This window comes from Salvelinus sp. IW2-2015, linkage group LG19 (genome assembly GCF_002910315.2).
Source record: "Salvelinus sp. IW2-2015 linkage group LG19, ASM291031v2, whole genome shotgun sequence".
NCBI lineage: Eukaryota > Metazoa > Chordata > Actinopteri > Salmoniformes > Salmonidae > Salvelinus > Salvelinus sp. IW2-2015.
In genome coordinates this window covers 10,107,298-10,133,297 of record NC_036859.1, presented here as the reverse complement: position 1 = coordinate 10,133,297, position 26,000 = coordinate 10,107,298, and the positions used below count along the sequence as shown (strand labels likewise).

Here is a 26,000-nt window from a genome sequence, read left to right as displayed (position 1 = left end):
GTGGCCCTCTTGAAGAGTTGTGCATTACAACTTTATCATTCCTGAAGAAATTTTTTGGACTCTGCTAAATTAAAGTATTTCCATGGTACTAGTTGAAGAAGTTGAAGAAACTTGTGGCAGTTATAACTTAGCGATATCTTCAAAAAATAGCAACTTTTTTATGCATACTTTGCATGTTCCTCCACAACGGCGGTCAGGGGCATATTATAGGACTTTCCAGTGGGCCCGCAACTCATTAACCTCCTACATTTTCTGGCTTTTCATGACACTTCAGCATAAAAAGAGAAGAAAATAAATTAATGAATGGCATATTGTGGGCATGCAGGACACAACAGAATAGTAACGCACAGTAAAATATCTTTAAAAGTCAGAATCTACAAAAAATGTCTCATTGTCTATGTCAAATGTCTCAGCTGCTCACATTTACTTACTACAATGGAGCACACACGAGTGGTAGCAAAGGCATGTTTGCTCCTCTGTCCCTTCATATTGAAGTGGGACATTAATTCATTGGTCATCAACCTGAAACATGTTAAGAAAGAGGATATCAATATTAGAGAGTAGTTGGATAATTATTATTTTGAACTAATCTCTAAATTGTAAAGTTTTGCTTACTCTTAATACGTGTTGTAATATTCAAACAACTTTTTATAAAACACACCGCTCGGTATTCTTGAGGACATTGTCCCGGACAGAGGTTCCCCAAATGGAGGACAGCTTGGCAGTCTTAAAGGGATACTTCGAGATTTTGGCAATGAGGCCCGTTATCTACTTCCCCAGAGTTAAATTAACTATTGGATACCACTTTTATGTCTCTGAGTCCAGTATGAAGGATGTTAAGAACTAGTTTCCTGAGCCAATGCTTATTAGCGTTACCGCAATGCAAGCAGGTATCCATAGACTTCCAGTCATTGAGCTATCGCTAGTCTGACGCTGGAGAAGTAGATAAAGCGCCCGAAGTATCATTTTAAAAAAAGGTAAAGAGGCAATAAAGAGACAATAAAAGACTATATTTTTCAAATGATATGTGACTGTCAAATCATTCCTGCAACAAACATTGTCAGGGAGAATGAGCAAGAGAGAAATGGGATAAACTTTACATGACTCACCAAGGGAGGTGTCTGTTGAATCAGGACACAAGGGGTTTGCACCTGAAAAAAAAGGCGAGTTAAAATAAAATCCTATTGTCACGTTCCTGACCTGTTTTCCTTTTTCTTGTATTTATTTAGTTGGTCAGGGCGTGAGTTGGGTGGGTTTGTCTATGTGGTATTTTCTATGTTGGGATGTTTGTGTCCGGCCGGGTATGATTCTCAATCAGAGACAGCTGTCAATCGTTGTCCCTGATTGAGAATCATACTTAGGCAGCCTGGGTTTCACTTGTGTTTTGTGGGTGTTTGTCTTCCGTGTAGTCGTTGTGCCACACGGGACTGTTTGTCGGTTTTCTATTTGTTATTTTGTTTCATTATAGTGTTCAGTTCGATGCTAATAAATTATGGACACTAACCACTCCGCGTATTGGTCCGATCCTTCTCGCCTCTCCTCGTCCGAGGAGGAGGAATTAGAAAGCCGTGACACCTATTTGCTTTACAGACATACTGTATATTACTAGACGCAATGCTATTTAAGTTGGATCTACTTACACTGCACTCTTAGAAAAAAGGGTTCCAAAAGAGTTCTTTGGCTGTCCCCATAGGAGAACCCTTTTTGGTTCCGCGCATAACTATTTTTAGTTCCAGGTAGAACCCTTTTGGGTTCCATGTTAAACTTTCTGTGGAAAGGGAACCCAAAAGAGTACTACCTGGAACCAGAAGGGTTCTATGTGGAACCAAAAAGGCTTCTTCAAAAGGTTCTCCTACGGGGACAGCTGATGAACCCTTTTAGGTTCTAGCAAGCATCTTTATTTTTTTTGTATAAGATCAGGCAATCATGGGCAGCTGAATAGCATGTCTCTTGGGAAATCCAGTCTCAGTGAGACCTGATGCAGAGAAAATGTTCATGATCATCAGCATAGCTAGTACAACCCTACTGTAGTTCTAACAAAGCTGGTTAGTAGGAATCTATACACATTGAATATCAGAGTATCAAACAGAAGAAAAAAAACATTTTGCACAGAAAACTTACTGTCAATGACTATGGATTTAAGGAGTAGTTGTGCTGCTCTCTCCCTATGATGTGGCAGAATAGGTCACTGGTAACTGGTAACGGAGTGGGCCATGCATTAGGTCATTGACTTGTTTCAGGAACTGTAAAGACCAAGAGGAATCACGATTAACCATTACCTAAGGCCTTCACTAAGTTAGACTTAGCCTAGCAAGTTCATTGACTATGTTGCCCCTCAGCAGTCTGGCAGACATAGAGACATAGAGAGAGACATGGAGACATAGAGAGAGAGCAAAACATAGGCTATTTACATTTCTTAGTCAGCCGGCTGGATAACTTCTGTACTCCTTCCCTTTGTTCCCTCCTCCATCCTGGCATCCAAGCTAGAAGATTCCTGCAAAAAAAGTAACGTTGGAATGAGTGTTGAGGGGGAGCAGGGATAGGAAAACTGTATCTTATTGTGTATTCATCAGGAACTGATTTTCTTATTTACAATGACGGCCTACCCCGGCCAAACCTGGACGACGCTGGGACAATTGTGCACCGCCCTATGGGACTCCCAATCACGGCCGGATGTGATATAACCTGATATGCATACCTCCTTATTCAGCTACTAAAATTAAAATTAAATTACTGCACGTATTATGTTAATTGCTTAAAAGCTTTAAGGGAAAATATAATAGTCATATTTTCAGGGTCATATTCAGGTGCAATCATTTTTGACTGATTATTTATGGAAATAAATGTGATTAAAAATAGGGTTGTGTAAATCCTGGTGGATTGTAGTAGGATATTGAAAGACAAAAGGCCTACGTGTTATTTGTTAAATTCTGGAAAAAATGTAGTTAGTTGTAATAGAACATCAAAACAGTATTCAGTGGAACAGAAGAAAACATGCAGCACAATAAACAGTACAATTAGCTAACACAAAATATGACCATTAGAAGCCAACACACAGGTAGCTACCAGATAACATTAATTAAAAAACCATTTTTTAATTGTACTGCAGTTTTACTGTATTTTTGTACATGTTTATCTTACATGCTGGTACCTAGAACAAATATTATGGAAATGAATGTGCACTTTCAATTGGATGGACTGCAAACTCCAAAAAACACATAGCCTGTAGTAGAAGCAAAAGTATCAGAGATTCTTTAAATTAGGGACCATCTCTGATAGCTATAGGACCATGTCACAAATGTTTGCTTTAAATGACCTATCAAATTCGATGAATTGGAGGTGAAATATCACATTTCTTTGATTTTTTCTTTTTAAATATTTCATCACCTGGTGAGTAAAAATCTCAAATGGCCCTACTCCTGAAGAAATTCATCTGTCCGAATAAACTGAAGTGGACTCGGCCTGAATGCCATTACCAAATACAATTTTATTTGTCACATGCGCCGAATACAACAGGTCTAGCTAGATTTATTTCACCTTTATTTAACCAGGTAGGCTAGTTGAGAACAAGTTCTCATTTGCAACTGCGACCTGGCCAAGATAAAGCAAAGCAGTGTGACACAAACAACAACAAAGAGTTACACATGGAGTAAACAATAAACAAGCCAATAACACAATAAACAAGTCAATGACACAGTAGAAAAAAGAAAGTCTATATACAGTGTGTGCAAAAGGCATGAGGAGGTAGGCAATAAATAGGCCATAGCAGCGAATAATTACAATTTAGCAGATTAACACTGGAGTGATAAATGAGCAGATGATGATGTGCAAGTAGAGATACTGGTGTGCAAAAGAGCAGAAAAATAAATAAAATAAAAACAGTATGGGGATGAGGTAGGTAGATTGGGTGGGCTATTTACAGATAGACTATGTACAGCTGCAGCGATCGGTTAGCTGCTCAGATAGTTGATGTTTAAAGTTGGTGAGAGAAATAAAAGTCTCCAACTTCAGCGATTTTTGCAATTCGTTCCAGTCACTGGCAGCAGAGAACTGGAGGGAAAGGCAGCCAAATAAGGTGTTGGCTTTGGGGATGATCAGTGAGATATACCTGCTGGAACGTGTGCTACGGGTGGGTGTTGTTATCGTGACCAGTGAACTGAGATAAGGCGGAGCTTTACCTAGCATAGACTTATAGATGACCTGGAGCCAGTGGGTCTGGCGATGAATATGTAGTGAGGGCCAGCCGACTAGAGCATACAGGTCGCAGTGGTGGGTGGTATAAGGTGATTTGGTAACAAAACGGATGGCACTGTGATAGACTGCATCCAGTTTGCTGAGTAGAGTATTGGAAGCTATTTTGTAGATGACATCGCCGAAGTCGAGGATCGGTAGGATAGTCAGTTTTACTAGGGTTTGGCAGCGTGAGTGAAGGAGGCTTTGTTGCGAAATAGAAAGCCGATTCTAGATTAGATTTTGGATTGGAGATGTTTAATATGAGTCTGGAAGGAGAGTTTACAGTCTAGCCAGACACCTACAGTGGGGCAAAAAAGTATTTAGTCAGCCACCAATTGTGCAAGTTCTCCCACTTAAAAAGATGAGAGAGGCCTGTAATTTTCATCATAGGTACACTTCAACTATGACAGACAAAATGAGAAAAAAAATCCAGAAAATCACATTGTAGGATTTTTAACGAATTTATTTGCAAATAATGGTGGAAAATAAGTATTTGGTCAATAACAAAAGTTTATCTCAATACTTTGTTTTAATATCACCCTTTGTTGGCAATGACAGAGGTCAAACGTTTTCTGTAAGTCTTCACAAGGTTTCACACACTGTTGCTGGTATTTTGGCCCATTCCTCCATGCAGATCTCCTCTAGAGCAGTGATGTTTTGGGCTGTTGCTGGGCAACACGGACTTTCAACTCCTCCAAAGATTTTCTATGGGGTTGAGATCTGGAGACTGCTAGGCCACTCCAGGACCTTGAAATGCTTCTTACGAAGCCACTCCTTCGTTGCCTGGACGGTGTGTTAGGGATCATTGTCATGCTGAAAGACCCAGCCACGTTTCATCTTCAATGCCTTGCTGATGTAGGTTTTGTTACTTTGGTCCCAGCTCTCTGCAGGTCATTCACTAGGTCCCCCCGTGTGGTTCTCGGGATTTTTGCTCACCGGTTCCTTGTGATCATTTTGACCACCCACGGGGTGAGATCTTTGCCGTGGAGCCCCAGATCGAGGGAGGATTATCAGTGGTGCTTGTATGTCTTCCATTTCCCTAATAATTCTCCCAACAGTTTGATTTCTTCAAACCCAAGCTGCTTACCTATTCAGATTCAGTCTTCCCCAGCCTGGTGCAGGTCTACTAATTTTGTTTCTGGTTTGTCTTTGACAGCTCTTTGGTTCTGGCATAGTGGAGTTTGGGAGTGTGACTGTTGAGGTTGTGGACCATGTTGTCTTTTAACTTATAACACGTTCAAACAGGTTGCCGATTAATACAGGTAATGAGTGGAGGACAGAGGAGCCTCTCAAAGAAGAAGTTACAGGTCTGTGAGAGCCAGAAATCTTGCTTGTTTGTAGGTGACCAAATACTTATTTACCACCATAATTTGCAAATAAATTCATWAAAAATCCTACAATGTGATTTTCTGGATTTTTTTTTCTCATTTTGTCTGTCATAGTTGAAGTGTACCTATGATGAATTACAGGCCTCTCTCATCTTTTTAAGTGGGAGAACTTGCACAATTGGTGGCTGACTAAATACTTTTTACCCCACTGTAGGTATTTATAGTTAGCATGAAATGCTTACTTACAAGCCATTAACCAACAATGCAGTTTTAAGAAAAATAAGACTTAAGAAAATATTTACTGAATAAACTAAAGTATAGCACAAATAAGTCACACAATAAAATAAGAATAACGGGGCTATATACAGGGGGTACTGGTACCGAGTCAATATGCGGGGGTACAGGTTAGTCGAGTACTGTTACCGAGTCATTGTGCGGTGGCACCGGTTAGACGAGGTAATTGATGTAATATGTACATGTAGGTAGGGGTAAAGTGACTATGCATAGATAATAAACAGCGAGTAGCAGCAGCGTAAAAAAAAAGGGGGTGTCAATACAAATAGTCCGGGCAGCCATTTGATGAACTGTTCAGCAATGTAATGGCTTGGGGTAGAAGCTGTTAAGGAGCCTTTTTGACCTAGACTTGGCGCTCCGGTACTGCTTGCCGTGTGGTAGCAGAGAGAACAGTCTATGATTAGGGTGGCTGGAGTCTTTGACCATTTTTAGGGCCCTCCTCTGACACCTCCTGGTATAGAGGTCCTGGATGGCAGGAAGCTTAGCCCCAGTGATGTACTGGGCCATACGCACTACCCTCTGTAGAGCATTGCGATTGGATGCCGAGCAGTTGCCATACCAGGCAGTGATGCAACCAGTCAGGATGCTCTCGATGGTGCAGCTGTAGAACATTTTGTGGATCTGAGGACCCATGCCAAATCCTTTCAGCCTCCAAGGGAGAATAGGCATTGTTGTGCTCTCTTCACGACTGTCTTGGTGTTTTTGTTCCATGATAGTTTGTTGGTGATGTGGACACCAAGGAACTTGAAGCTCTCAACCTGCTCCACTACAGCCCCATCGATGTGAATGGGGGCGTGCTTGGCCCTCCTTCTCCTGTAGTCCACGATCATCTCCATTGTCTTGATCACGTTGAGGGAGAAGTTGTTGTCCTGGCACCACACTGTCAGGTCTCTGACCTCCTCCCTATAGGCTGTCTCATCGTTTTCGGTGATCAGGCCTACCGGCCTACTTGTGTCATCGGCAAACTTAAGAATGGTGTTGGAGTCGTGCTTGGCCTCGCAGTTGTGGGGGAACTGGGAGTATAGGAGGGGACTAAGCACGCACCCTTAAAGGGCCTCCGTGTTGAGGATCAACGTGGCAAATGTGTTGCTGCCTACCCTTACCACCTGAGGGCGGCCCGTCAGGAAGTCCAGGATCCAGCTGCAGAGAGAGGTGTTTAGTCCCAAGGTCCTTAGTTTAGTGATGAGCTTTGAGGGCACTATGGTGTTGAACGCTGAGCTGTAGTCAATGAACAACATTCTCACGTAGGTGCTCCTTTTGTCCAGGTGAGAAAGGGTAATGTGGAGTGCAATAGAGATTGCATAATCTGTGGATCTGTTGGGGTGGTATGCGAATTGGGGTGGGTCTAGGGTTTCTGGAATGATGGTGTTGATGTGAGACATGACCAGCCTTTCAAAACACTTCATGGCTACAGACATGAGTACTACTGGTCGGTAGTCATATAGGCAGGTTAACCTTAGCGTTCTTTGGCACAGAGACTATGGTGGTCTGCTTGAAACATGTAGGTATTACAGACTCGGTCAGGGACAGGTTGAAAATGTCAGTGAAGACACTTGTCAGTTGGTCAGCGCATGTTCTGAGTACACGTCCTGGTAATCCGTCTGGCCCTGCGGCCTTGTGAGTGTTGACCTTTTTTAAAGGTCTTACTCACATCGGCTACATAAAGCGTGATCACACTGTCGTCCGAGATAGCTGGTGCTCTCATGAATGCTTCAGTGTTGCTTGCCTCGAAGTGTGCAAAGAAGTCATTTAGCTCGTCTGGAAGGCTCATGTCACTGGGCAGCTCGCGGCTGGGCTTCCGGAGTCCAGAGTAATTTGATTCTGCTGGACTCGGGAAGCGCTTGGCCCGCATGAAGCCATCTGAGTCCGAGTCCATGCCAAGTCCCAGAGTTTCAAACAGAATAGGCCCGAGCCCAGAGTGTTGACTGGGTAAAGTATTCCACGAGACCCTAACTCTCTTTGGTGCGCTCTGCTAAGTCTGCTAAGCTGAATCATGCAAACCCTGTTGAAAAAGATTGGTTCCAGTGTATTATATGCAATGGGTGCATGGCCCACAAACATATTGGTGTCTATTAAGTGAGTAGCATTTAGATCAGGGATGGGTAAATTTGATATGGGTACGGGCCACAAAAAATAGTCATTATGAGGGGCCGCAGTTTCTCACAGATCCACCCCCCCCTCATATTGCGAGCAAAACATATCTTGGTGGCCCCCCTCTTGACACCAGAGATTTTTTTTTTTTTTAATTTAGAGTTAATTTCATGCAATTCTACACATTTTGCCATGGGTTGTAGAGCAAATGTTGCATTATTGAAGCAAGTTTGTTGCAATTATACAAATTTAGCCATGGGGCGGAGAGAAGATTTAGATTTTTTTTGACAAATGACATGCAGTTCTACTCATTTTGGCATGAGGCAGAGAGGAGAAGTAGCTGTCTTACTGCTAATGTCCTGCAATTCTACACATTTTGCCATAGGGTGGAGAGAAATGTTTGCAGTTTGTAATATGATATCTGAGTGACACTAACAAAATCAATGGGGTCCCCCTGTAATTTGACCATGATAACGAGTTTAGATAGCTGGCCACTAAACTAATTTAGCAATCCCAACAACAACAACAAAATCGCTGACATGGGTGAATTGACTGACTATCAGTAACTGACATAACAAGAGTAAAACTGCAGATGCACAACCAAATTTCGAAATTGCACATTGTGTAGTCTACTATTCTAACTTGCAACAGTAAGTTGAGACCTCGACTAAGTTCCTAAAAATTTATCCGAGGGCCTTCATCGCGGGCCACCAGTTGCCCATCCCTGATTTAGATAACTGGTCAGTAGTTCAATCAGATTTAAACCAAAAAACAGATATCAACCAAAAAGACGTCATGAAAAAGACGTCTTAATCTTGTTGTGATCTGGTTATAAGACGTCCAGACCAGATTTCAACCAGTAAACGACATCTTTATCATGTCCAAGTGTAACCGATGTGAAATGGCTAGCTAGGTAGCGGTGGTGCGCGCTAGCAGCCTTTCAGTCGGTGAAACTGAGGAATAGACAGATATAGATAGAAGAGGCAAACAATAAAGTGATGGAGTCCAGGTGAGTCCAATGAAGCGCTGATGCGTGTAATGATGGTGGCAGGTGTGTGTAATGATGGGCCGTCTAGCGCCCTCGAGCGCCAGAGATGGGGAGTGGGAGCAGGTGTGACAGTTGTTGGGGTACGCCCACACCATTCCAACACATAAAAACTGCTATTCAACAAGGAAGGAAAAGGAAAACTATTTATCTTATATTGTAATGAATTATTGGTCATATTTCATAGAAATCTGGAAGGACTGGACAGTTACTGTAGGGGAAAAAGTGTAATAGATTGGTCTTTAATACCACTATTTAAAATTCCACACCAGCGTAGCCTGAAAATATTTTTGCTATCACAGATTGTTCTGGCAATTATCACATAGTAATTGAAGAAAGGAAAAACCCGCACTCACTGAAATATTCTTTACGTTTTAATGTACTGTATATATTTATTTTTTTGCAGGACAAATGCAAAACAAATGGACCTAGATTCGGTGGCAGCCTTCATCAGCATTCTCACATAGTAACTTCATTGGGAGGAAGGATGTTTGACATGCTTTTACATTTTTTTTTCATACATTCTTTTATTCAACATAAAGAATATTAATACTGTATTAGTATCTTTAAAGCACCCCTTTAGACATATTGTTTGTGACAATATACTCTTCAAACATGTCAAATTTTCAGTGTGGGCTCTCTGGTACTTTTAATGATATGACCCATTTTCTACAGTGCCTTCAGAAAGTATTCATACCCCTTCACTTATTCCACAATTTGTTGTGTTACAGACCGAATTCAAAATTGATTAAATATTTTTTTCACCCATCTACACACAATACACCATAATGACAAAGTGAGAAAAAAAAATCTAAATGTTTGCAAATGTATTGAAAATGTATTGAAAATGAAATAGAGACATATCTAATTTACATAAGTATTCACCCCCCTGAGTCAATACTTTTTTAGAAGCACTTTGGCAGCGATTACAGCTGTGACTCTTTTTGGGTAAGTCTCTATGAGCTTTGCACACCTGGATCGTACAATATTTGCCCTTTTATTAAATTCTTTAAAACTGTGTCGAGTTGATTGTTGATCATTGCTAGATTCTCAAGTCTTGCCAAAGATTTTCTTTTTTAAAAATGTTATCCCATTTTCTCCCCAATTTTCGTGGTATCCAATCGCTAGTAATTACTATCTTGTCTCATCGCTACAACTCCCGTACGGGCTCGGGAGAGACGAAGGTCGAAAGCCATGCGTCCTCCGAAGCACAACCCAACCAAGCCGCACTGCTTCTTAACACAGCGCGCCTCCAACCCGGAAGCCAGCCGCACCAATGTGTCGGAGGAAACACAGTGTACCTGGCCCCCTTGGTTAGCGCGCACTGCGCCCGGCCCGCCACAGGAGTCGCTGGAGCGCGATGAGACAAGGATATCCCTACCGGCCAAACCCTCCCTAACCCGGACGACGCTATGCCAATTGTGCGTCGCCCCACGGACCTCCCGGTCGCGGCCGGCTGCGACAGAGCCTGGGCGCGAACCCAGAGACTCTGGTGGCGCAGCTAGCACTGCGATGCAGTGCCCTAGACCACTGCGCCACCCGGGAGGCCTCTGCCAAAGATTTTCAAGCTGATTTTAAGTTCAAACTGCAATTAAGCCACTATTGAAAATGAAATACAGAAATATCTAATTTACATAACTATTTACACCCCTGAGTCAATACTTTGTAGAAGCACCTTTGGCGGCTATTACAGCTGTGAGTCTTTTTGGTTAAGTCTCTATGAGCTTTGCACACCTGGCTTGTACAATATTTGCCCTTTAAAAAATATATATATTCTTCAAGCTCTATCAAGTTGATTGTTGATCATTGCTAGACAGCCATTCTCAAGTCTTGCCATAGATTTTCAAGCTGATTTAAGTTGAAACTGTAACTAGGCCACTCAGGAACATTCAATGTTATTTTGGTAAGCAAATCCAGTGTAGATTTGGCGTTGTGTTTTAGATTTTTGTCCTTCTGAAAGTTGAATTAGTCTCCCAGTGTCTGTTGGAAAGCAGACTGAACCAGGTTTTCCTCTGTGCTTCTAGTCCTTGCTGATGACAAGCATACCCATAACATGATGCAACCACCACCATGCTTCAAAATATGAAGAGTGTAGTCAGTGTTGTGTTGAATTTGCCCCAAACATAATGCTTTCTATTCAGGACAAAAGGTTCATTTCTTTGCCACCTTTTTTTGCAGTATTGCTTAAGTGCCTTGTTGCAAACAAGATGCATGTTTCGGAATAGTTTTATTCTGTACATGCTCCTTCTTGTCACTCTTTCATTTAGGTTAATATTGTGGAGTAACTAAAATATTGTTGATCCATCCTCTGTTTTCTCATATCACATCCATTATTCAACTATGTAACTGTTTTAAAATCACCGTTGGCCTCATGGTGAAATTCCTGAGCAGTTTCCTTCCTATCTGGCAACTGAGTTAGGAAGGACACCTGTATCTTTGTAGTGACTGGGTGTATTGATACACCATCCAATAGCCTAATTGATAACGTTACCATGCTGATGCATACCAAGCAGTGCCCTTCTTTGCAAGGCATTGAAACACCTCTCTGGTCTTTGTGGTTGAATCTGTGCTTGAAATTCACTTCTAGATTGAGGAACCTTACAGATCATTGTATGTGTGGGGTACAGAGATGGGGTAGTTTTTCAAAAATCATGTTAACCCCTATTATTGAACAGGAAATGAGTCCATGCAACTTGTTATGCGATTTGTTAAGCAGATTTTTACTGCTGAACTTATTTAGGCTCGCCATAACAAAGAGGTTGAATACTTATTGACTGAAGACATTACAGATTCACTTTTTAAATTAATTTCAAAACTGTATTGTGTGTAGATCAGTGACACAATCTAAATGTAATCAATGTAACATTCAGGCTGTAACACAACAAAATGTGGAAAAGGTCAAAGGGTGTAAATACTTTCTGAAGACACTGTACACAGAAATGGACATAATGGGCTCTATATTTGGCTGGCGTAAGTGAGCACAATTATGCATGCTTGTTTGCAATTTCGACCTGTTACAGCAGTTGCTCTTCTACACTGAACAAAAATATAAATGCAACATGTAAAGTGTTGGTCCCATGTTTCATAAGCTGAAATAAAAGATCTCAGAAATGTTCCATATGCACAAAAAGCTTATTTCTCTCAAATGTGTTTACATCCCTTTTAGTGAGCATTTCTCCTTTGCCAAGATAATCCATCCACCTAACAGGTGTGGCATATCAAGAAGCTGATAAAACAGCATGGTCATTAAACAGGTGCACCTTGTGCTGGGGACAATAAAAGGCCACTTTAAAATGTGCAGTTTTGTCACACAACACAATGCCACAAATGCCTGAAGTTTTGAGGGAGTGTGCAATTGGCATGCTGACTGCAGGAATGTCCAGCAGAGCTGTTGCCAGAGAATTTGATGTTCATTTCTCTACCATAAGCTGCTTCCAATATCGTTTTAGAGAATTTGGCAGTACGTCCAACTGGCCTCACAACCGCAGACTACATGTATGGCGTTGTGTGGGAAAGCTGTTTGCTGATGTCCACATTGTGAACAGAGTGCCCCTTGTTTGGCGGTTGGGTCATGGTACAGTATGGGCAGGCATAAGCTACAGACAACGAACACAATTGCATTTTATCAATGGCAATTTGAATGCACAAAGATACCGTGACGAGAGGCCCATGTCACTCATTGAGCATGTTTGGGATGATCTGCATCGATGTGTACAACAGCGTTTTCCAGTTCCCGCCATCATCCAGCAACTTCGCACAGCCATTGAAGAGGAGTGGAATAACATTCCACAGGCCACAATCAACAACCTGATCAACTCTATGCAAAGGAGATGCGTCGCGATGCATGATGCAAATGGTGGTCACACCAGATACTGACCTGTTTTCTGATCCACGCCGCTACTTTTTTGTTGTTGAAAGTACTATATCTGTGACCAACAGATGCATATCTGTAGTCGGTAAAATCTTAGAAAATATTGTATGTGTAACGACTCTTGTCGTTGGTTGAAGGAGAGGAGGACCAAATCGCAGCGTGGTAAGTATCCATATTTATTTGAATACTTTTTTAAAGACGAACAAAACAATAAACAAAACGAAACCCAACGACGCTACAGTCCTGAACTTGAGAATATATACAGTGGGGCAAAAAAGTATTTAGTCAGCCACCAATTGTGCAAGTTCTCCCACTTAAAAAGATGAGAGAGGCCTGTAATTTTCATCATAGGTACACTTCAACTATGACAGACAAAATGAGGAAAAAAAATCCAGAAAATCACATTGTAGGATTTTTAATGAATTTATTTGCAAATGATGGTGGAAAATAAGTATTTGGTCACCTACAAACAAGCAAGATTTCTGGCTCTCACAGACCTGTAACTTCTTCTTTAAGAGGCTCCTCTGTCCTCCACTCGTTACCTGTATTAATGGCACCTGTTTGAACTTGTTATCAGTATAAAGACACCTGTCCACACCTCAAAACAGTCACACTCCAAACTCCACATGGCCAAGACCAAAGAGCTGTCAAAAGGACACCAGAAACAAAATTGTAGACCTGCACCAGGCTGGGAAGACTGAATCTGCAATAGGTAAGCAGCTTGGTTTGAAGAAATCAACTGTGGCAGCAATTATTAGGAAATGGAAGACATACAAGACCACTGATAATCTCCCTCGATCTGGGGTCCACGCAAGATCTCACCCGTGGGGTCAAAATGATCACAAGAACCTAGTGAATGACCTGCAGAGAGGCTGGGACCAAAGTAAACAAAGCCTACCATCAGTAACACACTACGCGCCAGGGACTCAAATCCTGCAGTGCCAGACGTGTCCCCCCTGCTTAGCCAGTACAATGTCCAGGCCCGTCTGAAGTTTGCTAGAGAGCATTTGGTGATGATCCAGAAGATGATTGGGGAGAATGTCATATGGTCAGATGAAACCAAATTAGAACTTTTTGGTAAAAAACTCAACTCGTCGTGTTTGGAGGACAAAAGAATCTTGAGTGCATCCAAAGAACACCATACCTACTGTGAAGCATGGGGTGTGGAAACATCATGCTTTGGGGGCTGTTTTTCTGCAAAGGGACCAGACGACTGATCGGTGTAAAGGAAAGAATGAATGGGGCCATGTATCGTGAATTTTGAGTGAAAACCTCCTTCCATCAGCAAGGGCATTGAAGATGAAACGTGGCTGGGTCTTTCAGCATGACAATGATCCCAAAAACACACCGCCCGGGCAACGAAGGAGTGGCTCGTAAGAAGCATTTCAAGGTCCTGGAGTGGCCTAGCCAGTCTCCAGATCTCAACCCCATAGAAAATCTTTGTGAGGGAGTTGAAAGTCCGTGTTCCCAGCAACAGCCCCAAAACATCACTACTCTAGAGTGAATCTGCATGGAGGAATGGGGCCAAAATACCACCCAACAGTGTGTTGAAAACCTTGTGAAGACTTACAGAAAACGTTTGACCTCTGTCAGTTGCCAACAAAGGGTATATAACAAAGTATTTAGATAAACTTTTGTTATTGACCAAATACTTATTTTCCACCATAATTTGCAAATAAATTCATAAAAAATCCTACAATGTGATTTTCTGGATTTCTTTCTCTCATTTTGTCTGTCATAGTTGAAGTGTACCTATGATGAAAATTACAGGCCTCTCTCGTCTTTTTAAGTGGGAGAACTTGCACAATTGGTGGCTGACTAAATACTTTTTTGCACCACTGTAAAACACAAATAACGCACGAACAGGAACAAACACCCACAAACAAACAGTGAAAACAGCCTACCTTAATATGGTTCCCAATCAGAGACAATGACAAACACCTGCCTCTGATTGAGAACCATATTAGGCCAAACAATAAACCCAACATAGAAACACAAAACATAGAATATACCCACCCAGCTCACGTCCTGACCAACTAAACAAAGACTAAACAAAGGAAATAAGGTCAGGAACGTGACAGTATGTTGCGTTTATATTTTTGTTCGTATATTTTCAAACCCTAGCGCCAGGATTGATAATGTACCTGTTTAATATAAGATCGCTTGTGCCCATATGCACATAGAACAAGAGAGATGTGCTTTTTTGTGCCTGTAAAAATTGAAAACAAATGTTTTTTTCCCCCATTTTGTTTCATTTCATTAAAAACCAAGCGTAGCTTCCCCTCCTCTCAATGAAGGCAGTTTTTTTTGGTCAAGCCCAATCCATTTGCCAAGTAGTCAAAACTGTAGACCATAAAGTGTTTAGCCCATGATACCGCTTTGAAGTAAATCTTAATTACCAAAGCTTTATTAAAAGATCAAGTTCGGCAGCAGCCAAACATCCCCTTTTTATCTATGTAGGCTATTACGTTATTGTAGCCAGCTTCTGTTTTTATTTTGGATGTGCGTAAAAACTTCCATGTCGGCCACAAGTGTCAAACTCGTTCCACCAAGGTCCCAAGTGTCTGCGGGTTTTCGCTCCTCCCTTGTACTTGATTGATGAATTAAGGTCACTAAATATTAAGGAACTCCCCTCACCTCATTGTCTAGGGCTTAATTGAATGGAAAAGCCAAAAACCCACAGACACTAGGCCCTCCATGGAATTAGTTTGACACTCCTGATGTAGACTATATGCCCATCATGGAACAAGATATGAGATAATCTGGTGACACTGGTATTTGGAAACATTGAAGTTATTTTCCTGTAACAATTGCTTGTTTTCCGTTTAACTTGAAAAAACAATTACAACACAAAAAAAACAATTACAACACTGTTGACTATCAACACTTCAAACATATTGAGCAAACACTACATGTTTTCTTTTGCTTTTGCTATCACTCTTTACTGTAGCCTAAGCAATTTAATAGAGCGTAGTATCAATCCACAATGGACTAGGATGAGAATATTCCGTGCCCCCAGCCAAATTGGAGTTGATGACAATGCAAAGACTGTCAATAACCTACAGAACTTGAGACAAAAACATGCATTATTAAGCCATGGAAAGCCTTGATTGGCCAGTGAGTGGCCAAGTCCTCCTCACACCTACAACTTGTTTATTCATCAAAACCCAGCGCTTTTGCACCACCGCCAGCTATTGCGCTCATAATAATGGATGTGAAATTAGCAAAAATATTTCTGACACACCCGGACCTATAGCGCTACCACCAGTGCTTAGATTTACCATTGCGTTTGGTTTGTTAAAATAGAGCCCTATAAGTCATTAACCAATCACAGCCCTCAATTAGGATTGCACATTCAGCCAATCACCAGCAGAAGGAGTTCCCTTTGAATCCATTTTCCCATTCACTGTGTTGGTGGTGCTCATAAAATGTATCATACCTTCAAAATTAGCCTAGAGCCAACTCTGGACATTTGATGTACTTGTAGAGTATATTGTTCCAAACAGTGTCTTGAAATTAACACAAAAAAAGTTGTACATTTGAAATATTAATATTTTGAATGTTGAATAAATGAATGTGAAAAAAAATTCTGAATCAGGACATACTCCATATGTTAGAGCCCACTATAAGGAGTATAATGACACCAAGATGTTGTCTGTATCATGTACGGTTCACAGATCATAGGGTCTTACAGGAAGCATGTATAGGTCTAAAAATGGCCCAAAATGTCCACTTTCATCATGATTTCCTAAAAAATGGTGACACAATATATATTTATACCAGGGGAGAACTACTGACCCTGTCTTTGAAGTTACGGTTGTTGAAGGCTGAGCGGTACTGCAGGTATCGTTAGTGGAAAACAGGATCCCCCATTATAGTGAATGGAAAAATTGCAATCTTTGTGGTCAATCTTCGTGTAAAAAAAAAATATATATATATATATATATATATATATATATTGTAATGAAACAGCAGGGAGCAGGTCTCGAACCCTCGACCTTCTAGCCCGAAGTCCGGCGCGCTATCGACTGTGCTGCAAAAGCATGCTCGCGTGGCATAATCGATTTCCACGCTTATAAACCCAGGGTTGTTACAATATAGTCAAAGACAATCATGGTTCCAATAGTTTCTTGTAATACACCAGATGTATGTTCTTGAACAGATTCTTTAAAAATTGCACACAGATGAAGTTATAAGGATAATTTAGTTGCTAATGGCAACCTGCAGTACCTCAGTCGGCCTTCAACTTGAGTTATTCAATGAGACGGGGCAACACTGAACTAGCCTGCAACGTCACTTCCTGGTGTAGCTCAAACGAAGCATGTTATGTAGGACAATCTTAACCAATTTAATTAGTCTTCAATGCGCTATTGGCTGCAGTCCAAACGCAAAGTAGACAGCCCTCGGCCCTTGAATGACGTTTTTCATCGTCATATCCGAGTGTACTTCAAATGTCCCTTGCTCAAGCGAGGGAGAGTGATAATCGGAGAGGCAACCTAAAGCTATTAACGTAGCTAGCTATCACTCCTGTCATCTAGGTAGCTACAGTTACCCATAGCTAGCTAGCTAGTTTTATAGTTTTGGTCATTTATTCCAATACATTTCAGAATTACACAAAATATGTTTATGAAGCTAGCTATGTTGTGTAGGCTCCTTCTTATGAGACTAAGCCTATTTGAGTGTCATTCTCATTTTCCAACTCTAAAATCAATGTCATCTATATATTTTCTTTAGCAAGCTAGTGTCATAATTATGTCTCACATGCTGAAAATGCAGCCGTGTTGATTAAATTTGACATTTCGTGGCCACCAGAGTTTGACACGTGACTACAGTTTGCATTAAACTGTGGGTTATATCAACCCCACAAGTTATCAAAGTTCTTCACTCGCTAACTCGAGGGCCGAGGGGGCGACGTTTGTGAATTGGACCTCCACTTAATTAAGTTGGCAATCAAACTGCATCCAGTTTCGACAGGGATCCCCCGAGGGAAAGTGGCTAGGGCGATGGCTGAGGGGGTAAAATTAACTTGTTTGGACTGCAGCCAATGAGTCTTCAAATAGGAATGAATGGTGTCACGTGATCGATGGCTTTGTCCATTCATTATATATAGTCATTGATTTCTACTCTTACCCCACTCTTTCCCAGGAAAAAGGAGGAAAATTCAGTGGGATGTTCAAAAGATCCTCTAAACCAGCAGAACACTCAGTACCTGTGCAGGTGATAATGATGTCAATATATTAAACTATTACAATGTATCTACATCTTGATTTGATGAAGTCTGACTGTATTGACGTAACATACATCCTATTGATAGGATCATTTGTCTGTAAACACTGAGCTCTCAGCCAACAATGTCAGCCTTGACAACAACACTAAGGTATGTATGAGGCTGGGGGAGACTTTCATCACTGCTCATTGATCAATGGGCAAAATTATCAACTTGCCTCCTACTTCTTTTTCAGGAGAAAGGAGGGATGTTCAAAGGAATTTTAAAGAAGTCTCCCAAGCCCTCCCAAGATGTAACACATGCTCAGGTGTGTGTCCATGTCTCAAGGCTTAAAAATCCTTCTTTAACCTGTCTCCTCCCCTTCATCTACACTGATTTGAAGTGGATTTAACAAGTGACATCAATAAGGGATCATAGCTTTCACCTGGATTCACCTGGTCAGTCTGTGTCATGGAAAGGTGTCCTTAATGTTTTGTACACTCAGTGTATATTTTCCTAACTGATGTTTCAGTAATTGGAGGATATTTTATGAAAAATGTTTTTATACCACAAGTATATGTATTTTTAGAACACATGTACTGTTTACTGTGTCTCAGGATCATTTGTCAACAGACAGTGAGCTTTCATCCAGGCGAGGCAGCAATGACAGTCTCGTTGTCAACATCAACACTAAGGTTAGTCTTCAGTTAACAGATTCCTCATTTGACTATTTCCAATGGCATACAGTAGGATCACCACTGACCTGCCCTTATTTTACAGGAGAAGGGAGGAGTGTTCAGTGGAATGTTTAGAAAATCCCCCAAGTCCCTGGGGGATAGGACACATTCTCAGGTGAGTGTGATGTCTCTTCAGAGGTATAGTTTACCTAACAGAAACAGTAAACAACCTTGTAACGGAATAGTAGTTTTTCACATGGCAACATTGATAGTCACAGATAAATCTAAAATGCATATTGTCATCTGTGTCTTTTAGGGTAATCTGGATGACCTATCTACTCACAGTGATCTCTCAGCCAGCACTGACAGTCTCTCGGAAAAGACCTCAAAGGCGAGTCTTACTCATAAACTTAGCATAGTCCTCATTTTACTTTTATGATTTCTGCTTAACGTTGATTTATACTATTTGCTTGTACCTGTACTAATTCTCTGTATAATTATTTGACTCAGTTAGTCCATTACTATATGTAGGGTGTCCACCCCCTCTATCCAGAGTCGGTGAAAACGAGCTTTGATGAAATTTTACTTCCTTATGTTATAAAATATATTTTACCAAGACAAATATGATTATTCATGTTCTGAATCATTCATTGGGGTCTTTCATTAACATTTGATTAACATTATATCAACAAATTCGGATTTCGTAATGTAATACATCAGATAATAAGCACCGAGCTCTGTTGACAGAGCAGTGCAGCTTTCTCACAACAACTTTTGAGGATATTACATGTTGTGGTGGTTGTCTTCAAATTTTTCAGCAGGTCACAAATAGCTAAATTAGCGTGTCACTAGCTGAATTAAATGTAAAAGCATTTGAAAATAAAACGCTTGGTGTATGCTCAGTGCTCCGTTGACATTTCACTGAGATACACTTGTTTTTGTGAGAAGCTTTTCATATTAATTTTGCATTACAATGAAAAGCGTATACTAAAATATGAAAATACCACATGTCATCTCTCAAAATTGATATCCATTTTATCTCTATATTGTTTTATGTCCTGCGGATTCAAGAAGACAGATTACGAGTTTAACTGGAAAGTAATGTGATTGGATTATAATAAACCAATGACTGTTCATCTGGGTAAGGGGGTGGCTCTAGACCATCCTATCAGGGCTGTGCATGTAAATATCTTCAAATTTGTTTCCTGACGCCCACACGATCAAAACTGAGCATTTCTAGGGCCAAAGGAGGCTCAGGGAAATAAAATATTGCAAATATATTTTGGAATTATTTTCATTAAATAAACACATACAGTGATTTATTAGACATAGTGCATTCTGAAACTTTTCAGACCCCTTCAATTTTTCCAAATTTTGTTTCATTACAGCCTTGATAAAATATTATTTTCATCAATCTTCAGACAATACCCCATAATGACGAAGCAAAAACAGTTTTTTATCAATTTTAGCAAATTTATGAAAAATAATTTAACTGAACTATCACATATTTCTGTTTAAAAATTTTAATAAATGTTACAAATATTTCTAAAAACCTGTTTTTGCTTTGTCGTTATGGGAAAAAGTGAAGGGGTCTGAATACTTTCCGAATACTTTTTATTTAAAAAGAAAATTACAAAAATTGCTTTGGGGTTTTAACTTTAGCTGACATAAAGCTGTGAAAGGTTCCTTATTTTTGACCTGTTTTTTTCTGTCCTCCATTGAGTTAGTCACCCTAATTTTGGCCATCCTACAAGGGTAAAAACTCCAATAACTTTTGAATGAATTATGATAACGACATGAGGTTTGAACCATTGATTTTCTTAGAGGATTATCTACACATTGGTCAAAATATACATTTTTGATTGGACACCCTACTATATGAAAAGGACAACTAAACAATATCATCCAGTAGGCTTTAACTTCTCTAGATGCTTTTGATGTTGATGAGTGATGACATTTTATACTTTATTGCAGGATAAGGAAAGGGATGAAGACCTATCAGACTCTAGGGAGAAACTCACCTTTTCTGACAAACACTTTGAAGCCAAGCAGGTGAGGATTTTGATGGGGTTTATTTTTGTACTATTTTTGGTACTCTTTATTCTTCAATTGGGAACTTCAGTCCTCAAAACGTACTTAGTATTTATTTTTCATATAACAACCTTGGTGTTCAGGTCAAGTCTAAGGTACTTGTTCTCTCTCTGCGTGTGTCAGGACGAACTTTCTACAAACAATGATCTCTCAACAATGCAGTTTAAAAAAATACGCTTAAGAAGAAGAAATAAAAGTAACAAGTAATTAAAGAGCAACAGTAAAATAACAATAGCGAGACTATATACAGGGGGATACCGGTACAGAGTCAATGTGCGGGGGCACCGGTTAGTTGAGGTAATATGTACATGTCGGTAGAGTTATTAAAGTGACTATGCATAGATGATAACAATAGAGAGTAGCAGCGGTGTAAAAGAGGGGGAGAGGGGGTCAATGCAAATAGTCTGGGTATCCATTTGATTAGATGTTCAGGAGTCTTATGGCTTGGGGGTAGAAGCTGTTTAGAAGCCTCTTGGACCTAGACTTGGCGCTCCGGGACAGCGTGCCATGCTGTAGCAGAGAGAACAGTCTATGACTAGGGTGGCTGGAGTCTTGACAATTTTTAGGGCCTTCCTCTGACACCACCTGTTATAGAGGTCCTGGAAGGCAGGAAGCTTTGCCCCAGTAATGTACTGGGCCGTACACACTACCCTCTGTAGTGCCTTACGGTCAGAGGCCGAGCAATTTCCGTACTAGGCAGTGATGCAACCAGTCAGGATGCCCTCGATGGTGCAGCTGTAGAACCTTTTGAGGATCTGAGGACCCATGCCAAATCTTTTCAGTCTCCTGAGGGGGAATAGGTTTTGTCGTGCCCTCTTCACGACTGTCTTGGTGTGCTTGGACCATGTTAGTTTGTTGGGGATGTGGACACCAAGGAACTTGAAGCTCTCAACCTGCTCCACTACAGCCCTGTCGATGAGAATGGGGGCGTGCTCGGTCCACTGGCACCATACGCCCACGTCTCTGACCTCCTCCCTATAGGCTGTTGCGTCGTTGTCGGTGATCTGGCCTGCCACTGTTGTGTCATCGGCAAACTTAATTTACATTTACATTTACATTTAAGTCATTTAGCAGACGCTCTTATCCAGAGCGACTTACAAATTGGTGCATTCACCTTATGATATCCAGTGGAACAACCACTTTACAATTAGTGCATGTAACTCTATTTCAAGGGGGGGGGGGTTAGAAGGATTACTTTATCCTATCCTAGGTATTCCTTAAAGAGGTGGGGTTTCAGGGTGTCTCCGAAGGTGGTGATTGACTCCGCTACCTGGCGTCGTGAGGGAGTTTGTCCACCATTGGGGTGCCAGAGAGCAGCGAACAGTTTTGACTGGGCTGAGCGCGGAACTGTACTTCCTCAGAGGTAGGAGGCGAGCAGGCCAGAGGTGGATGAACGCAGTGCCCTTGTTTGGGTGTAGGGCTGATCAGAGCCTGAAAGGTACGGAGGTGCCGTTCCCCTCACATCCGTAGGCAAGCACCATGGTCTTGTAACGGATGCGAGCTTCAACTGGAAGCCAGTGAGAGGAGGGAGGAGCGGCGGTGACGTGAGAGAAACTTGGGAAAGTTGAACACCAGACGGGCTGCGGCGTTCTGGATGAGTTGTAGGGGTTTAATGGCACAGGCAGGGAGCCCAGCCAACAGCGAGTTGCAGTAATCCAGACGGGAGATGACAAGTGCCTGGATTAGGACCTGCGCCGCTTCTGCGTGAGGCAGGTCGTACTCTGCGAATGTTTGTAGAGCATGAACCTACAGGAACGGGTCACCGCCTTGATGTTAGTTGAGAACGACAGGTGTTGTCCAGGATCACGCCCAAGGTTCTTAGCACTCTGGGATGAGGACACAATGGAGTTGTCAACCGTGATGGCGAGAATCATGGAACGGGCAGTCCTTCCCGCGAGGCAGAGAAGCAGCTCCGTCTTGCCGAGGTTCAGCTTGAGGTGATCCGTCATCCACACTGATATGTCTGCCAGACATGCAGAGATGCGATTCACCACCTGGTTATCAGAGGGGGGAAAGGAGAAGATTAATATGTGTGTCGTCTGCATAGCAATGATAGAGAAGACCATGTGAGGATATGACAGAGCCAAGTGACTTGGTGTATAGCGAGAATAGGACGAGGCCTAGAACAGACCCTGGGGACACCAGTGGTGAGAGCACGTGGTGCGGAGACAGATTCTCGCCACGCCACCTGGTTAGGAGCGACCTGTCAGGTAGGACGCAGATCCAAGCGTGGGCCGCGCCGGAGATGCCCAGCTCGGAGAGGGTGGAGAGGAGGATCTGATGGTTCACAGTATCAAAGGCAGCCGATAGGTCTAGAAGGATGAGAGCAGAGGAGAGAGAGTTAGCTTTAGCAGTGCGGAGCGCCTCCGTGACACAGAGAAGAGCAGCTCTCAGTTGAATGACTAGTCTTGAAACCTGACTGATTTGGATCAAGAGGTCATTCTGAAGAAGATAGCAGGAGAGCTGGCCAAGGACGCACGTTCAAGATTTTGGAGAGGAAAGAAAGAAGGGATACTGGTCTGTAGTTGTTGACATCGGAGGGATCGAGTGTAGGTTTTTTCAGAAGGGGTGCAACTCTCGCTCTCTTGAAGACGGAAGGGACGTAGCCAGCGGTCAAGGATGAGTTGATGAGCGAGGAGTAAGGGAGAAGGTCTCCGGAAATGGTCTGGAGAAAGAGAGGAGGGATAGGGTCAACAGGGCAGGTTGTTGGGCGGCCGGCCGTCACAAGACGCGAGATTTCATCTGAGAGAGAGGCGGAGAAAGAGGTCAAAAGCCACAGGTAGGCAGTGTGAGCAGAAACCGCGGTGTCGTTTGACTTAGCAAACGAGGATCGGATGTCGTCGACCTTCTTTTCACAAACAATGTTTGCACGGAATCCAATCACAGAAGAGAGGAGGGGGAACGGAGGGGAGGAGGAATCAGGATGGCAGGGAAGTGGCACTTCCTAGGAGCGAGGCAGAACAGTTGGCAAGAAGAGCACTTACCTAGGGCTTACGAGCCAACATCGCTATGCGAACAGGTCAGTCATAGACAGTGAATAGAAATTGGCTTTAGCAGCAGAGACAGAAGAGGAGAATGTAGAGAGGAGGGAGTGAAAGGATGCCAGGTCCGCAGGGAGGCGAGTTTTCCTCCATTTCCGCTCGGCTGCCCGGAGCCCTGTTCTGTGAGCTCGCAATGAGTCGTCGAGCCACGGAGCAGGAGGGGAGGACCGAGCCGGCCTGGAGGATAGGGGACATAGAGAGTCAAAGGATGCAGATGGTGTTGGAGTCGTGCCTGGGCATTCAGTCATGAGTGAACAGGGAGTACAGGAGGGGACTGAGCACGCACCCCTGAGGGGCCCCTGTGTTGAGGATCAGCGTGGCGGATGTGTTGTTACCGACCCTTACCACCTGGGGGCTGTCTGTCAGGATGTCCAGGATCCAGTTGCAGAGGGAGGTGTTTAGTCCCAGGGTCCTTAGCTTATTGATGAGCTTTGGGGGCACTATAGTGTTGAACGCTGAGATGTAGTCAATGAATAGCATTCTCACATAGGTGTTCCTTTTGTCCAGGTGGGAAAGGGCAGCTGTGCTTCCCTTTGTAGTCTGTAATGGTTTGCAAGCCCTGCCACATCCGACGAGCGTCGGAGCCGGTGTAGTACGATTCGATCTTTGCCTGTTTTATGGCTATTCAATCTTCTTTTGTTTTAGGGTGGCATAATGGGGAAGTTGTTCAGGAATCCATTTAACTCCTCAACTCAGGTAATCCATTACTGTATCAAAATTACTAGACTGTATGACCAAGTAGGCTTTCACTCTTCTTTATGCTTCAAGTAATGGTATTGATGATGGGATTGATAACATTCCTTCTTCAATCGCAGGATAAGGAGAGGACTGAAGACACATCAAGATCAAGGGACAAACTAACGTCATCTGATAAACATTCCAATGCCAAAGATGTAAGCATTTTAGTAGAATGTCTTTCAGTACTCTTCAATTCTACAAAATGGAATCTCAATGCTGAATATATACTATTACTTACCTTTGATGGAGTATATTTTTAATATGGCAACATAAACATAAAAAACATTTTTAAAAACTGAGTTTGTTACATAATTTATACGACACACATATTCCCACCAGTCTTTGCTTCTCTCCAACTCCCACAAAAAGACAGGACCAGAACAGTGAGTGACTGTGTGTGTCTTTGTCAGGTCAAAAGCAATCTTATCCAGAGAGATAGGAAGGAAGGAACTGAAATGCCAGCAGTTGCTCCTAGACCCACTGAAGAGGTAGGCAGACAGATCAAACTGCTCCTCCTCACCTTATGTCTAATTTTATAATATCTCTGCTAAGGTTGTATGTCACTTCTCCTCAACAGGAGCTGAAGGGTACAGACTTACATGACCGACTGAAGAAGAGAGAGATGGGCGACAATCAGGTGCAGTTTACACCAGTCATGTTCATTTGTTGATGTATGTGTAATAACATCTATATGTAGCGTACCCGTATCTCTGTAAATTAATGCACAGGTTAGAGTGACTATATTTGTCCTTCTAGCTAATTCAGGCTAACAGGAATATGATCCCGAGAGAGAGGACAGGGAAAACTGCTGGAACTCCAGAGGTTCCTCCCAGACTCACAGAAGAGGTAGGCTTGGAGAATTCTGACTGATCAAGATTGATATTCATATCTAAATTATCTGTATCTATCAGTTGTCCTGTGTAATGGTGGCTCATAGGCTGCGTTTAGACAGGCAGCCCAATTCTGATATTTTTTTCACTAATTGCCATTGGTCTTTTGACCATTCAGATCTGAGGGTAGGTCTGATGTGAAAAGATCTGATGTGATTGGTCAAAAGTAGATCAGAATTGGGTTGCCTGTCTAAATGCAGCAGTACAGGAGGATTTTGTCTTCTGATTCCAGACGATTAACATACCAGCCAGACTTGGTCAGCAAAAAATTCAAAAAGACAATCAGGCACACACACACAACTACCCTTGTGGGAACCTACAATTTATTTCCATTCAAAATCCTATTTTCCTTAACCCCTAAACCTAACCTTAACCGCTAACCGCTAACCCTAACCCTAACTCCTCATCCTAACCCTAACTCCTAACTCTAACTTTGATGAGGCTGCCTTTCACTGGCCTCATCACCATTTTAAATGAATATAGTAGTTTTAATCA

The 26,000-nt window shown here is 42.0% G+C and overlaps 1 protein-coding gene across 1 annotated transcript in view; it reads left to right on the top strand.

Moving 5' to 3' along the window:
• Positions 1-26,000, top strand: part of LOC111979307 (TRAF3-interacting protein 1) — a 38,309-nt gene that overhangs the window by 7,630 nt on the left and 4,679 nt on the right. The window contains exons 3-14 of the mRNA XM_070449085.1: positions 18,008-18,079; positions 18,177-18,239; positions 18,325-18,396; positions 18,686-18,763; positions 18,849-18,920; positions 19,062-19,136; positions 20,720-20,797; positions 24,523-24,573; positions 24,693-24,770; positions 25,026-25,103; positions 25,193-25,252; positions 25,372-25,461. Of these exons, the coding sequence (XP_070305186.1) occupies positions 18,008-18,079; positions 18,177-18,239; positions 18,325-18,396; positions 18,686-18,763; positions 18,849-18,920; positions 19,062-19,136; positions 20,720-20,797; positions 24,523-24,573; positions 24,693-24,770; positions 25,026-25,103; positions 25,193-25,252; positions 25,372-25,461 (867 nt within the window). The remainder of the gene's footprint in view (positions 1-18,007; positions 18,080-18,176; positions 18,240-18,324; positions 18,397-18,685; positions 18,764-18,848; positions 18,921-19,061; positions 19,137-20,719; positions 20,798-24,522; positions 24,574-24,692; positions 24,771-25,025; positions 25,104-25,192; positions 25,253-25,371; positions 25,462-26,000) is intronic.